The sequence below is a fragment of the Aotus nancymaae genome, unplaced genomic scaffold (assembly GCF_030222135.1).
Source record: "Aotus nancymaae isolate 86718 unplaced genomic scaffold, 86718_ANA_hifiasm-v0.15.2.pri h1tg000008l, whole genome shotgun sequence".
NCBI classification, from domain to species: domain Eukaryota; kingdom Metazoa; phylum Chordata; class Mammalia; order Primates; family Aotidae; genus Aotus; species Aotus nancymaae.
Window position 1 is genome coordinate 54068056 of NW_026988419.1, and position 14742 is coordinate 54082797.

The window sequence follows — 14742 nt, forward strand, 5'->3', positions numbered from 1 at the left end:
TCCCATTCCTTCCATGGATGATAATCACAAAGCATTCCCTAGTAAACCTGCTGCCCACTGTCTCCTGAGTCTGCTCCCTGAGAGTCCCACCTGAGACATGGAGTTATAGCTTAGAGAAAAGAAAATAAGAATATCATATAAATCACATAATTTAAGATTATAAAATTACAAGTTTGCATTGGAGATACTCTGAATTTTCTTCAGATCATATATTTTTTGTCTTTTATTAGAATTTCTAGAGATAGGACAAATTGTGAGTTTGTAGCCAGTTTTTTCTTTGCTGTTATTTTTGGCAGGGTTGCTATGGTTTTAATATGGTTGGTTTGTCCCTTCTGCAAATCTCGTTGAAATTTTATTCCCAGTGTGGTGGTGTTGGAAGGTGGGGCCCAGTGGAAGGTGTTTGGATCATGGGGGTGGGTCCCTTATGAATAGATTAATGCCTTCCCTTAAGGGAGAGTGAGTACTCTATTAAATCCCAAAAGAGCTGGTTGTTAAAAAGAGCTTGGCACCTCTCCCCCACCCCTGCTTCCTCTCTTGCATGTGAAGCTGATCACACACCAGCTTCCCTTTACCTTTTGTCATGAGTGGAAGCAGCCTGAGGCCCTTACCAGATGCAAAAGCCCAATCTTGAACTTTCCAGCCATCAAAAATTAGGAGCCAAATAATCTTTTTTCTTTATAAATGACCCAGTCTCAGGTATTCCTTTATAGTAACACTAAACAAACTAAGGCAAGGTTTCTGTGGATGGTGTGTGTGTGTGCTGCAACAATAAAAAATATTTGTATTTTCAAAGGATTTCATATCCAAAACAATATGTAGGAAGTGAAATAGAAATTATGCTAATTTGAGGACAATGTCCACTGTGAGTAATGCTGCATCTAGAATAACACTGCATCTCAAGATCCAAAGAAGTTAAAAAACATGAAAGATCCCACATTGTAATATGAGTTCTAAAAAGGATAGTTTCATGAAAGTTTGAGTATTAGAACTAACCAGCAGCTCTTACTACATTGAAAAAATGAATTTCTTCTAATGCATTAAATTATAGCTTTACCTAAAAAATTGTAAACTTGTGGAAATTACTGAAGATGTGCCCTACTCAAATCATTTTACAAGCTTAACAACATATTCAGAATTACTAGCTTGACAGTATATTCAGATAGCAGATCATGATGGCTTTCTGCCACAAATACAGCTGATATCAAAAAGGGGAAGATAACAATAAGCCGAGTCTTACATTTCTTGTATTTATCATTTTCTGATTTCCTCATTTCCCTTAGTAATTTTTTTTATGTTGAGACTTATCAAAAAGGCCATCTGTGGAAAACAGTGTATAATGAAGATCTGATAGCTATTCAGTCAATTTGAACATTAGAAAGGGCAAAGTAGATGGATCAGAATATATGGGGTGTTTTGCTTCACTGCTTGGGCTGGGGCAAGAGGGAACATTGTGGAGAGAAGACCTGAATAAGCTAGTTTTTCTTTCTGTGCTAATCTGAGTGAGTGGATAGCTGCCACATGTTTATGGCATTTTGTGCTAATAGATACAGTAAAGGTTTGTAAATTATTTACATACATCTCATCAAAAAAAGAGGCAGAAGACAGAGGCAAACTGTTTTCAAGTATATGAGCTAAAACCAAAGAAAGGCTTGGATTTACAGGTGTCTCCAGTTACAATTTTTTAAAATAAGATGAACAACTGGAGCTCATTTAGATGGCAGATTAAGAATTAGATAGTATAGTAAATGCTGGGTTCTATTACAAATATTTACATTCTTATTTATGGGCTTGTGCTTTCATTTGAGTGCAATCTCCGTTATGGCCAGATGGGTGTGTTACTGCCCAAGATATATTTGAAATTCAGAAATTGATAATACTTAGGCCTGACTGCTTGGTTTATTTTATTCATTTTACTTTATATTTCTAGTTAAGAAAGGTAAGTGTTCATGGCAAAAGAAAGGAGGCTAAAAATTTAATATTTTATTCATGCACTTAATAAAGGACTTAAGCAAATGCTTTGTTTTTATTTAATAATAGGACAGTAATAATTAACATTAATAAAGAATATCAACTCACGTGATGGTGCTTATGTCCTATGAATCATCGTTTGCTTTGAAACACGGGAACAAATTCATACTGAGCTTTAGAATTTTAAAGAATAATTTAGCTAGACTTTTTTTAAGGATTTACTAAGTTACCTGACACTGGACAAAACATTTTACATGCATATATAAAGCCATTTTTCTAAGAAGCTGTACAGTACAATAATTAAGTGAGCATCTCTAAAGATAGACTGCCTGGGTTTGAATTCAAGCTCCATCACATGTAAACAGCTGTGTGATTTGGGGCAAGTTGCTTAACCTTTCAGTTCCTCAGTTTCTTCACCTCTAATTTATGGGTAACTGACTTCTGCTTCCAAACATGATAGAATACTATGTGTGGGCTAGCCCTCCTCTCACTGTAAACAACTTTAAAACTGGACAAAAGACAGAAGGCAGACATTGTACATGATAAAGAAAAAAACTCAATGAGGCAAAGCTCAGTGGCTCACTCCTGTCACCCCAGCACTTTAGGGAACTGGGGGCAGGAGTTTGAGATCAGTCTGGGCAAATAGTGAGATCCCATCTCTATAAAAAATAAAAATAAATAAAAATATCTGCTGGCATGATAGCACCCTCCTGTAGTCCTAGCTACTTGGGAGGCTAAGCTGGGAGAATCACTTGAGCCCAGGAGTTTGAGGCTATAGTAAGCTATGACCGTGCCACTGCACTCCAGCCTGGTGACAGAGCAAGACTCTATCCTCTGAGAAAAAAAAAAAATTTAAAAATGATACTTGTTAAAGCACAATAAGGCAGATATTATTTAGGACTATCTCAAAAGGTACAGGGACCTCTACAATAGGATTCTGCAGTAGGGGAGAGAGGTTAGGTTCAGCTGTGTATACAGCATGGGCAAGAGGGAATTTATAGCCAAGGGGCAGAGTAGTGGCAGTGGACAGAAAATTACTAAGAGGAAACATCAACGGTAAGGGGAATTCTGGCTAAACTAACCAACCGAACAGGATTCTTGCTGAAGGCAGGCCAGATTAATCAGACATCACCTGTGAATGGTAGAGGATGAGGAATCCAATCAGATATCAAGGGTGATCAGAAATCAAAGGTAGGGATTCTTGCTAACCCAACTAAGCAGGGTTCTTGTTACAACTGGCTTTTACATAGACATCCAGGGCCTAGTAGAAGGCACAGGAGCATGATCAAAGTTTGACCAAGCAAAGAATCTTAGCGCAGATTGCTAACCTGAGAGACAGGAAACACACGAGATGATTCTCCTGGTGGCCTTGGATTTCTGCTCAAGGGGCCATTTTGGACTGCAGAATGGAGAAGTGAAGTCTTGAGAGACATCAGGGATGCTGAGTTGCCTAGAGTAAGTAGGGAAGAGTACCCAAGGACAAGGAGCGATGTAGAGAAGGAACTCAAGAATTCTGCATAGGGATTCCCCTGAAGTCTTTAGAAAATAGCAAGCTGCACATGTGCAGGATAAGATACGGTGAGGGCCAGCAGAGAACAGTTACCACTGAGGAGTGACAAGCTGAGTCAACATTCCACAAGTCTCCAGTGTTGGAAAAAACAGGTGATCAGCATTGTCCAGCAATACATATTCTGAATATGTGTTACATTTTCCTGCTTTTTTGCCTCTCTTATATTTTGATAGATTACATGCTAGACATTACAGATTCTACATTGTTGTGAATCAAGATTTTGTTGTCTTCCTTTAAGGAGTATTGAGTTTTTTCTCACAGTTAATTTAGTGATGGACCATATTGATTCTTATAGCAAAGGTATTTTAAAAGCTTTGTTAGCATGAGTTCAAAGTAGCCTCTTCCTAGAGACTAAAGTAGCCCTATTCTTCAAGTATGGCTCCTTCCACAGCATTGCAAGTCACAAAGCCTGCTCAGATGCAAGACGTGGGCCCAACTTTTAATGGGTAGAGTTAAAAAAATCACATTGCAAAGGGTCTGCCTACAGGGAAAGACTGGAGACATTCTTGCAATGGATCTACCATAGTTCATTTCAATCTGTTTCTTCTCCATTACCCACATATTTCTGGTGCCACACAATAGGTCATATTCATATCATAGTGTGACCTCTGGCCCTGCTTTCATGTGTGGGGTGTATGTGAACCCGCACAGTCACTAGTAGGAGTATTCCTAAAAACCATTCCAACAGTGAGATGACCAATACTTAACTGTACATGGATGTGACTACAAACCACATACACATATCCCATTAGACCCAAACTCAGTGTAGTCTCAACTCAACTTATCCCTTGGCCAAATCCCAGAAATGCCTGTGAGCATTCCAAAACTTTAAAGTAGGGGGCTGTGCCTAGCCAGATCTAGGAAGAGTATTGGGATGGGAGACAAGAGGGAAGTCAGAGTGGGAAGAGACAGCAGGTTTAATTGTCCAGGGCTGAGCTTCGTTCCAGAGAATTGAGGGGCCAGTTGTCAGAAAAGCGGTGAAGACAATAAGTCAATATGAAAGGAAGAGTCAAGGCTTTAATCCCTTGCTGTGATAGAATGGCACCAGTCCAGGGTCATGTGGATCAGCACAGCATTCCTGAGGGAACCCCTGAACAAAAGGTTCCTGTAGTTTTATGGACCCAGGGCCTGGCATGAGGATAAGGTGAAGGGCATGGAGTGGAAAAGTACTCAGTACTGAGTCCAAATGAGGAAAAGTGTCTTCAAGCTTCCTCCTCACCTCCAATAAGGAGGTCTCTGCAGAAGTCCCTGAGGAAGCTCTCCCTCTACAGAGACCTCCAAATGGACCCCATAATGATTTGGTCATTCTGAGTCACTGTTCTCTGGCATCCTTAATTCCAATATTCTTCACATCACATGAACTCTTTGAGCCTCAGTTTTCTCACCAGTAAAATGGGGATAACCTGCTCTCTGTTCCTCTCAGGTTAGAAAGATGAAATGAGATAATAAATGTGCAAATGTTTGAAAACCTTGAAGATGCACAAATGTAAGCCATTTTCTCCTTACAAAGTTATGAAATTGAGGTGGCTAACCAAAATTCCCTCTGTAACATTTCAACTTAACAGGCTTTAAGGGATCAGCTAAGTAAAAAGCAAATGTTTTGCCCAAGCATAGGATTCCAAGGGTTATTTATGGCATTCTCTGACTCTCTGTAGTACTTGTTGTTACAATCTGTCCTGCATTGCCTGATGATGGCCTTTTATCTTAAATGATACTGAGGCTTTTTGTTACTATTACATCAGCACTGTCTGAAAAAATATAATGCAAACCATATATATAATTTAAAAATTTCTAGAAGTCACATTATTTAAGAAACGGATTGAGTTATATTCTGTTTAACCCAATAGGTCAAAAATATAATTTTAACATGTAATATATATAAAATTAATCAATGTTTTACATTCTTTTTTACGTAATATGCCTCTGAAATCCAGCCTACATTTTACATTTACAGTACATGTCTTTTTTTTTTCTTGGAGAGACAGAGTCTCGCTCTGTTGCCCAGGCTCAAGTACAGTGGTGCAATCTCAGCTCACTGCAACCTCCGCCTCCCAGATTCAAGCAATTCTCCCACCTTAGCTACTCACACCCAACTAATTTTTGTATTTTTAGCAGAGGCGGGGTTTTGCCATGTTGGCCACACTGGTCTCAAACTCCTAGCCTTAAGTGATCCGCCCACCGTGGCCCAGCCTAGCTTTCACTGACTTTGTAAGGAGTTTCTGCAACTGCTTCTTCAGACTTATCCTACGTTTTTTAAAACTCCAATTTATATTAATATTTAATTGCAATTTCTTCCACTGTCACAGAGAACACAGGGGCCTTTGATTTACTCTTTCCACCACAGAATATCACTGTAGGAAAGCATTCCATCATAATATATATAAGGTGCCTTAAGCATTACAGGGACTCAGAATAAGGTCGCTAAAGTAGTGTTTTCCAAAGGGTATTCCGCTGAGCTAATCCCACAGTCAGCGTATGCAATTTTATGTTTTAATTTGTACCCTAGTGATCTAGTCTTACTCCTTCTGAGTACATATTGCGTCATATCTTTAAACACGTCAAGCTTTTAGATTGGTGCTGTACACGCAGGAGGTCGTTGCGCTTCACCTTCCAGCTGATGACAAAATCAGCAATTGCCTTTAACCACAGGAACTTCAGCCCGTTGGTCACTAGGGGGAGACACCCACGTGGTAAGCCTCTCCAGGCTCCTCAAATCCCGCCAGAGCAGCCAGTGCGTACTCTGCCCCACGAAACCACACCCAGGCTTAGGAAGAGGAAACTGACGGCCATCCATTTCACGCTACTGTGGCCGGCGAGCTCAGAGTGGAATCCAAGACTAAGCAAGCCGAGATCTAGCTGATCAACTATTGAATTTAGAGTAACACTTGGCAGAATAAAACTCCCTTCAGTTTGTCCATACTACCTGGGTTTGCAGAAATAATGCTTTCCCTTAGCATTTAATTCTGAGATCGGTAAATAGAACTGCTTTTTAGATGCATTCCGTAATCCTCAGTCAACTTACTACAGTAGTAAAAGAAAATTAGGTTAATATAAACTGCTCCAAGGGGTTTCTCATCAGACTGAATTTTATTTCATTTGAAATGAGGTCAGGGTTTAATTTTGCAAGTTAAATAATCTTGACTTTACTCTGGATGGGGGCCTGAGATAGATGAAGGAAAATTTCCTTTTCATACATGCGAGAAATAAACTCTTTCTTAACAACTCATATTCACGAGTGTGACCGTTAGTCCAAGTTGAGGTAATTAACATCTTTAGGAAGAAAAAAAACTTCCTTATAGAAGGATTGGCATTGGCCCTTCTGTACAGTATTGTAAAATCTGAAGGAAAAACCATATTGACACCACTTTCTAGCCAAATGCTATAGGACGATATCAATACTTACTGTACTCAGTGGGCATTTATTTACTTATTTCACAGTGAAGATATCTTTTCTGGAAAATTCCTCATAAGAAAAGCGAAATTCAAGCTCCAGCTCGTTCTTCAGCCACCGCTACTCGATCCTGCTTTTTGGGCCCAGAGGTTCTGCCCAAAACAAAAGCTGTAAACGCCCTCGACAGCGCTGACGTCAGGGAGCAGGGCCGCGAGGTCCCTCCAGGTCGCCAGTGAAGCCTCCCCTCGGCCCTGCCGGGGGCTGCGCGGGGCGCATGGAGGCTCCCAGGCGGAGGAGTCCGGGGACCCCTAAAGATCCTTTAGGCAGAGGGGTCCGGAAAAGCAAGCAGCAGCGAAACGCCGCGGGCCGCCATATCCCGCCCGGGAGAGTTCAGAGGAAGCGGGCGCCGCGGCCAGCCAATAGCAAGGAAGACGGCGGCCCGGAGGGGTTACAGGGGCCCAGGTTCGCCCTGCCCTCCGCAACACCAGCCCTGGGAAAGCATCCCCAGCGTACCCGGAGATGCCTGGGCGTCTGGGCTGCCGGATTAGGGGGCGGGCCGGTGAAGATGGCGTGCGGGTTTCAGCCTTGATCTGGAGGCTTGGCCTCAGCGATTGGGAGGGGTGTAGGCAACAACCCAGAGGCGCGGGAGCTGGGAGCACCGCGCGGTTTAGGAACTAAAATGCTTGTCTGAATCTGCACCGGGTGGAGGATGAGGAAACAGAGGCTTGGGAGGAGAGAGATACAGTTTAGAAATGAGTTAATTAGGGAGGCCGGGCCCGGTGGCTCACGCCTGTAATCTTAGCAGTTTGGGAGGCTGAGGCGGGTGGATCACGAGGCCAAGAGTTTGAGACCAGCCTGGGCAACATGGTGAAATCCTGTCTCTACTAAAAATACAAAATTAGCAGTCATGGTGGCGTCTGCCTGTAATCACGGCTACTCGGGAGACTGCAGCGAGAGAAACACTCGAACCTGGTTGGCGGAGGTTGCGGTGAGCTGAGATCGCACTATTGCACTCCAGCTTGGGCGACAGAGGGAGACTCTTTCTAAATAAATAAATAAATAACCATAACCAGACTATTAGAAATAAAAGGCATAACTTCATCCCAGCAAAATAAATTTCTGTTTATACAAGGGAGGAGAATAATATATTTTTTAGCACATGTCTGCAGCAGCCAGAGGAAAATAATTTTTTTAGATGCATAGTAGACAGAAAATATATAAGAAGTTAGAAATAAGTCCTAACAGCTATTTAAGGTATTAAATTAATAAAGAATTTAATTTACTTATTAAATGATTTAATTATTTAAGAAATTAAATTAAATTCCAAAAGAATCAACATCATGCAAACTATCCTTTCTGACCACAATGAAACAGAACTAGAAAACCAATGGCAAATTGAGATCTAAATCCCATGCCGTCTGGAAATAAAAAATGTAATACTTGGGGTAAAAAGACTATGAGGAAATTTTCAAAATTTTTTTAGCTAACATGAAAGCACCGTATGTGAAAATTTGTGCAACATGACAGGCAATACCTAAAGGCAAATGTATAGCCGTAAATTTATTTCCTGGAAAAGACAAGAGAAATAAGCTAGGAAACAAGAGATTACAAAAGACCAACGAACATAGCAAAGAAAACAAGAGGCAAAATAAGCATAAAGGCAATAAATAAATGAATAGAACAAAAATATTGGGGATTATTAGTGAAACCCATCAACTGAAGAATAACAAGTTTCATAAATTTGGAAAGGAGAGCTTGCTTTCTCATCAAGAGTTGCAACCTGAAGGGTGGCCATTCTGACAGGCTGGGAAGCATAACCTCTGGCCAGAAGCCAACAACAGGTATTTCAGAAGAGGTGGAAAAGGGAACAGGAATTTATGCTGAGTGAGGTAGCCAAGTATACATATTTAATGTTTATATGTTTTTAGGGTCTTAGAAATAATGTTTTAAAGCACTTTGTGCAGAGTAGGTTTTTAATAAACCATTATTATTGTTGTATAAATATTGAATTTTTTTTCTTTTTTTTGAGAGGAAGTTTCACTCTTGTTACCCAAGCTGGAGTGCAGTGGCAGAGTCTCAGCTCACCGAAACCTATGCCTCCCGGGTTCAAGCGATTCTCCTGCCTCAGCCTCTCAAGTAGCTGGAATTATAGGCACCCACCATCATGCCGTGCTAATTTTTGTATTTTTAGTAAAGACATGGTTTCACCCTCACAGGGTGAATGGACAGGGTTGGCCAGGCTGGTATCAAACTCCTGACCTTGGGTGACCTGCCCGTCTCAGCTTCTAAAGTGTTGGGATTACAGGCGTGAGCCACCAAGCCCGGACTATAGAATGCTCTTAATTGGGAAGTGTTGTGTGGAAGATGGAAAGAGATGAAAGGTTACTTCTCTTTATTTGGTAGGCCCTAAAATGGCTTCTTAAGGATCTTCATAATTTTTATTTTTGAGCACACCCAAGCATGACAGTTTTTACTTTGTGATCAGAGTCTGGATGTTATCGGTTATTTTTTGTGTATACTGCAAGATCACACAAGAAATGAAACTATTCATCTTTGTTAAGCCCAGGTATTGGGCCCTTCATAGGGATGTTTTTTCATGGTGAATGGGTAAATATGTCTCTATTTTGTATGCTTATTAAACAACCCTGGCTGTGTGGCCTTGAAAGGAGAGATTCTCCCTTAGTTTTCCCTCCAATTAGCCTTATGTGAGAGCTTTTTTTTTTTCAGAGACAGGCATCCAGGAATATTTCTTCCAGAAACAGTCATTGCAGTGGAGAATTTGGGGTTTGAATCATAGAAGATAGAACTAGATAAAATCCTAGATGTTACCTCCAATTCCTTCATTTAAAAATTTGAGGTTACCCAAATTAAGAAAATTGGTAAGACAGACTGGCATTCATAACTTTTAGACATTTGTAGACCCTAGATATTGGGGGTGCTGGACTCTAACACTTTTCCAAGAAAAGGGATAAATCTTGTGTTCCTCAATTTGGAAGGAAAAAAAATCTGCCTCTTGCAATTTGGCATGGGCCAGAGGGAATACTATCAGCTATGCCTCAACGGTGTGATACTGAGTGATGTACATGGAGACAATCTGGGCTATGTTTTATGGTTTACTGTTTTGAGGAAATGAGGCCTTTGACATACAGGGAAATTATTGTTGGGAACTCTGCTCAACAGGAGGCTGTCACCCAGGCCCCATGCCAAAGGGAAAGCTTGTAAATTCCACTTCCCTGGAAGGCTGATAACTTGCAATAATCATGACATGGATTACTTGGTCCTGCTGGGTCCCAGCTTGTGAGATTCTTTCTGATCAAAGTTACCATCATGGGCAAACTGTGGTTAAATGGGTTTTAATCTCTGTGTTGGTAAAGTTCTGTTATCCTTGTCCAAGAGATTGGCAGTCTATAACTTCCTTTTTTTTTTAAAGCATGAAATGAAAACTTTTTGCTCTAAATTAATTACAGATTCACGGGAAGTTGCAAAGGTAGTATGGAGATGTCCCTGTACCTTTCACCAAGTTCTTCAGTGGTTACATCCTGCATAAATATAGTGCAATATCAAAACAAGGAAATTAACAACGGTACAACATGCATAGATAGATGTCATTTTTTTAATTAACAAATTTTACTGGTGGTAAAATACAAATAACAGAAAATTTTACCATCCTAACCATTTTTAGATGCACAGTTCAGTAGTGTCAAGTACATTCATACTGTTACGCAACCAATCTCCAGAACTCTTTCTCTTGCAAAATTGGAACTCTGTAGGTACCTTTTAAATACTAATGTCCCATTTTCGACTCCTCCCATCTCCTAGAAACCACCTTTCTATTTTACTTTCTATTTCTATGATTGTAACTGCTTTGGGTACCTCATATACGTGGAATCATACACTATTTGTCCTTTTATACCTGACATTTCATTTAGCATAATATCTTCAAAGTTCATTCATGTTGTATATGGGTCAGAATTTTTTTCCTTTTTAAGGCTGAATAATACTTCATTTTATGTACATACCACATTTTGTTTATTCTTCAGTCAGTGAACACCTGGATTACTTTCTTTTACCTTTTAGCTATTGTGAATATGGGTGTGTAAATATCTCCTCAAGACCCTGATTTCAATTCTTCTGGATATTGTCATTGGCTGAATGTCCCGAAGAAATTCCCATGTTGAAGCCCTAATCCACAGTATCTCAGAATGTGTCTGTATTTGGAGACAGGGCCTTTACAGAGGTAATTAAGTTAAAATGAGGTCCTTAGGGTGGGCCATAATTCAATTTGACTGATGTCTTATAAGAAAAAATGTGGACACACTGGGAGTCACTAGGTACTTGTATGGGCCAAGGGACCACCAAGAAACCACACTTACTGATACCTTGATCTTGGACTTCCAGTCTCCAGAGCTGTGAGAAAATAAGTTTCAGTAAAGTTACTCAATCTATGGTTTTCTGTTACAGAGCCCTAGGAAACTGATGTAGGTATATACACGGAAGTGAGATTGCTGGATCATATGGTAATTCTACTTTAACTTTTTGAGAAACTGTCATACTCTTTTCCATAGTAGGTGCACCATTTTACATTGCCATCAGTAGATCACAAGAGTTCCAATTTCTCCACATCCTCATCGACACTCATGTTCTGTCTGTTCGTTTGTTTATAGTAGCCATCCTACTGTGTGTGATGTGGTATCTCATTGTGCTTTTGATTTGCATTTCTATAATGATTAGTGATGTTGAGCAAAGATGTGCTTCTTGGCCATTTGTGTGTCTTCTTTGGATAAATGTCTATTCAGATCTTTTGCCCATTTTTAAATAAAGTGTTTGCTTTTTTGTTGTTGAGTTGTGGGTTTCTTAACTTTTAAAAATCCTCCTTTTGGGCCTAAACCCTGGGACAACTGATGATCATAGAAGTTTTCAAGGAACCTGATTTTAGAAAGAGAGGGGGCTACAGATACATAGATTAATTGTGTGACTTACTGTCCAAACCAGACACTTTTGAGAAGGGGTTGCTAAACATCATTACAATTTTATATTTTTTAAATATTTATTGACCAACGAATTCATGTTATTCTATTGGTGGACTTATAAAAAATTATATTCAATTTTCAAAGAAAAAATTCTGTTTAAAAAATAAAAATCTACAACATTTAGGAAGTTTTATTTCTAAAAAGAATATATAGTCAAGGATTTAAAAACAAATTTTAAAAATGTATTCATATTAATTATCTGAACATTAAAAAACTGAACAGAGTAATAATATTGATATATATTTGTGTCCACTAATCAGTTACTTAGATGTATCTCTAATATTGTATCACTGGCATTTTCTGAACTATATATGTGATCTTAATATTTTTCATTTTCTTCTTAAAACTGTTTCTTAAAACCAGACACTTTGAGAAGACGGCAGTGTTCTTTGACATTGTGTTTTATGGTTAATAATTTTGTGATTGTTAACATCCTCAATTGTTTCTTCACAGTAGACCATAATAATATTTTTAACTGAGGAACTATTCTCTCTGCCAGTGCCAAACTATTTGGTAAATTTGGGGCAAATCCTGCTAAGTGGAGGATATTAGAAAATATAATAGTTTGTGTTGTAAAATGTGTAAAATTTCAGCCCAAATATGGCCGCGGCGGCCTCCCTGGCCGCCCGCCGGGAAGCGGCGCCGCCCCCTGCCCGGTCTCCAGGGCAACGGCCGAGGCTTCTGGGGCGGAGCAGTGGGCCGGGCGGCTGCGGAGGCCGCGGAGGCTGGAGTGGGCTTTCTCTCAAACACTCTAGATTTTTTTTTTTTTTTTTTTTTTGGCTTATTAACACTAATGTGTTTTACTGAGTTTCCCTGAGTGCATGTATTATAAAAATATCACGAATCCCCAAGGATTTATGACCACAATCAGTCACTGTGAGAAACAGCTGGTAATACTGGGTAACACTCCAGGGTAGAGAACTCAAAATCAGACCAGATAACAGAAAGAAAAGCACAGCTTTCACCTCACATCTGGGAACTGACAATTCTCCTTCCATTTCCTCTCTTAGTGTGGCACTTGGGGGTTTGGTTAGTTGAAGGGGATAGAAAGAGAATACGGTTTATTTATAGGCTCCCTTTCCTTTTGGGAAAATAAAAAATCACCCTTTCCTACCAAGAGTATGGCTAGAGGAGGGATTTTTAGTGTAAAGGAAAGGCAATAGACAGGATAATCCTGAAGATGAGAAAGATGATCTGTCTCAGCCTTATCACCCAGCAGCTGAACAATTTAAGAATGTTGTCTCAGGTAAAACATGGTACCCAGGGCAGGAAATGAGGGTAGCACCAGGAAATGCACTCTCTTACTTTCAGAGAAAACGTTCTTGCCTGTGAGGAGCTAATATTGAGTGACACTCTATTACACCCCTAAATGGCGCTACACTCTGTTGACAGTTCATCTTGTTAACACTCTCACAAGTGTCACAGCACACGACCATCAATGCTACTTCTAAAGGCACGGGTTCCATGAAGAAAAGACCACCTGCTTTGTACCACGCAGGCCCTGGCCGTTCACAGGTAAGGGCTTAGCTAACGCCTTTTCAGATACTATGTTTCTCTATGTGCTGGCAGCTAAGCTGGGGTTGCTTTCCTTTATATACTCGGATTTTTTTTTTAAACACTCCTCTGCACTACCTCTTCACCACTAGGGACCTAACCTCAATCTGCACCACACCCTCTGCAGTTGGAACAGAACGGAAGTTCCCACTCCAGGAAATCTGGGAGGAGGAGAGTTGGGAGGGTCAGGAGTGGCACAGGAGAGGAAAAGTCTTGTCGAAATCAAGTCTGTTTAAGTCCATCGAACCTACTTCCATCCCATTTCGTTTTCCATCTCCTGCCCCGCTGACCTTTCCGGCCACTTCGCCGGCGCCGAGGTCAGTTAACACCTGCCGCCGCAGGCCCCGCCTCCGGACTGCGCGTCAGGATCCCTCTCCTAGGAAAGCGCAAAGGCTGCCTTTACAGTCACCTCTTTGGAGAGGTTGCCCCCGCGCCCTTCCTAACTTTGGAAGCTAAAAACGAGGGGGTGGAAGGGAAAGAAAGCCGTGCGGAAGGAAGGCAAGGATGTCCCCCCTTCCGAGGGCCGCCCCCCAGCCGAGTCGCTCCAGCCGGTCCTCACACAGCCGCGGACCCCAGGCCCAGAGCGCTCTGCGGAGGCGGGTTGCAGGCGGCCTCCGGCACCAGCCTCTGCCAAAGCAGCGCCGGCGGCCGCCGCTCCTTCGCGAGGTTGGGCCTGGCTGCCCGTGAAGGAGCCCAAGGGGGCCTCCGGCTCCCCACCGCTGGCCCCGCCTCCAGCCCACAGGTCCCGGGCCGCCGTCGAAGCCCTTACCCGCAGGACGTGGTAGCCTTCGGTGCCCCCGCCTGGGATCTCGACGCTCTGCGAGGAGCCCATGGCGGCGGGCGATCGGTGTGGCCAAGCCAGGCTCCGCTCTGCTCCCGCCCCCTGCGCACCGTCCGCTCTGCTCCTCCGCGTAGCACTTGGGACGTGGAGAGCCGCGCCGCACAGCCAGCCGGGAGATCGTCTCCGCTGCTGCCCTGGCAGCTGCGACGCCGCAGACAGCGCCACCTGCCGCGAGCCACCGGGAGGGGCCCCAGCGGACGCGGGCCGGGAGGGCGGAGAGGGAGGGTCAGGGGAGGACGAGGAGGCGCCTTGTCGTGCTTGCGAGAGAACAGAAATGCGCTTCCCTCAGCTTTGGCGCCTTGCTACGGGGCCCTGGCTTGGACCAGGTTTATGCAGACGCGTTCCCGCTTGCCCAAAAGAACAGTTACTTGGTTGCAGCTCCCCCTGG

At 42.1% G+C, this 14742-nt stretch overlaps 1 protein-coding gene across 5 annotated transcripts in view; it reads right to left on the minus strand.

Moving 5' to 3' along the window:
- The window catches only part of PJVK (pejvakin), a 45643-nt gene extending 31304 nt beyond the window's left edge, over positions 1-14339 (minus strand). For 2 of the 5 annotated variants that reach the window (XM_012471470.3, XM_012471472.3), the window contains exon 1: positions 6942-7162. Coding sequence is in view for 1 of the 5 variants with exons in the window: in XM_064373300.1 (XP_064229370.1) it covers positions 6942-6957 (16 nt within the window). In the remaining 4 variants the exon portion in view is untranslated. Of the gene's footprint in view, positions 1-6941; positions 7163-14282 lie in introns of those variants that run through there. The other 3 variants (XM_012471477.3, XM_064373300.1, XM_064373298.1) reach the window with 3 other exon arrangements.
- Between the last annotated feature and the right edge of the window lie 403 nt (positions 14340-14742).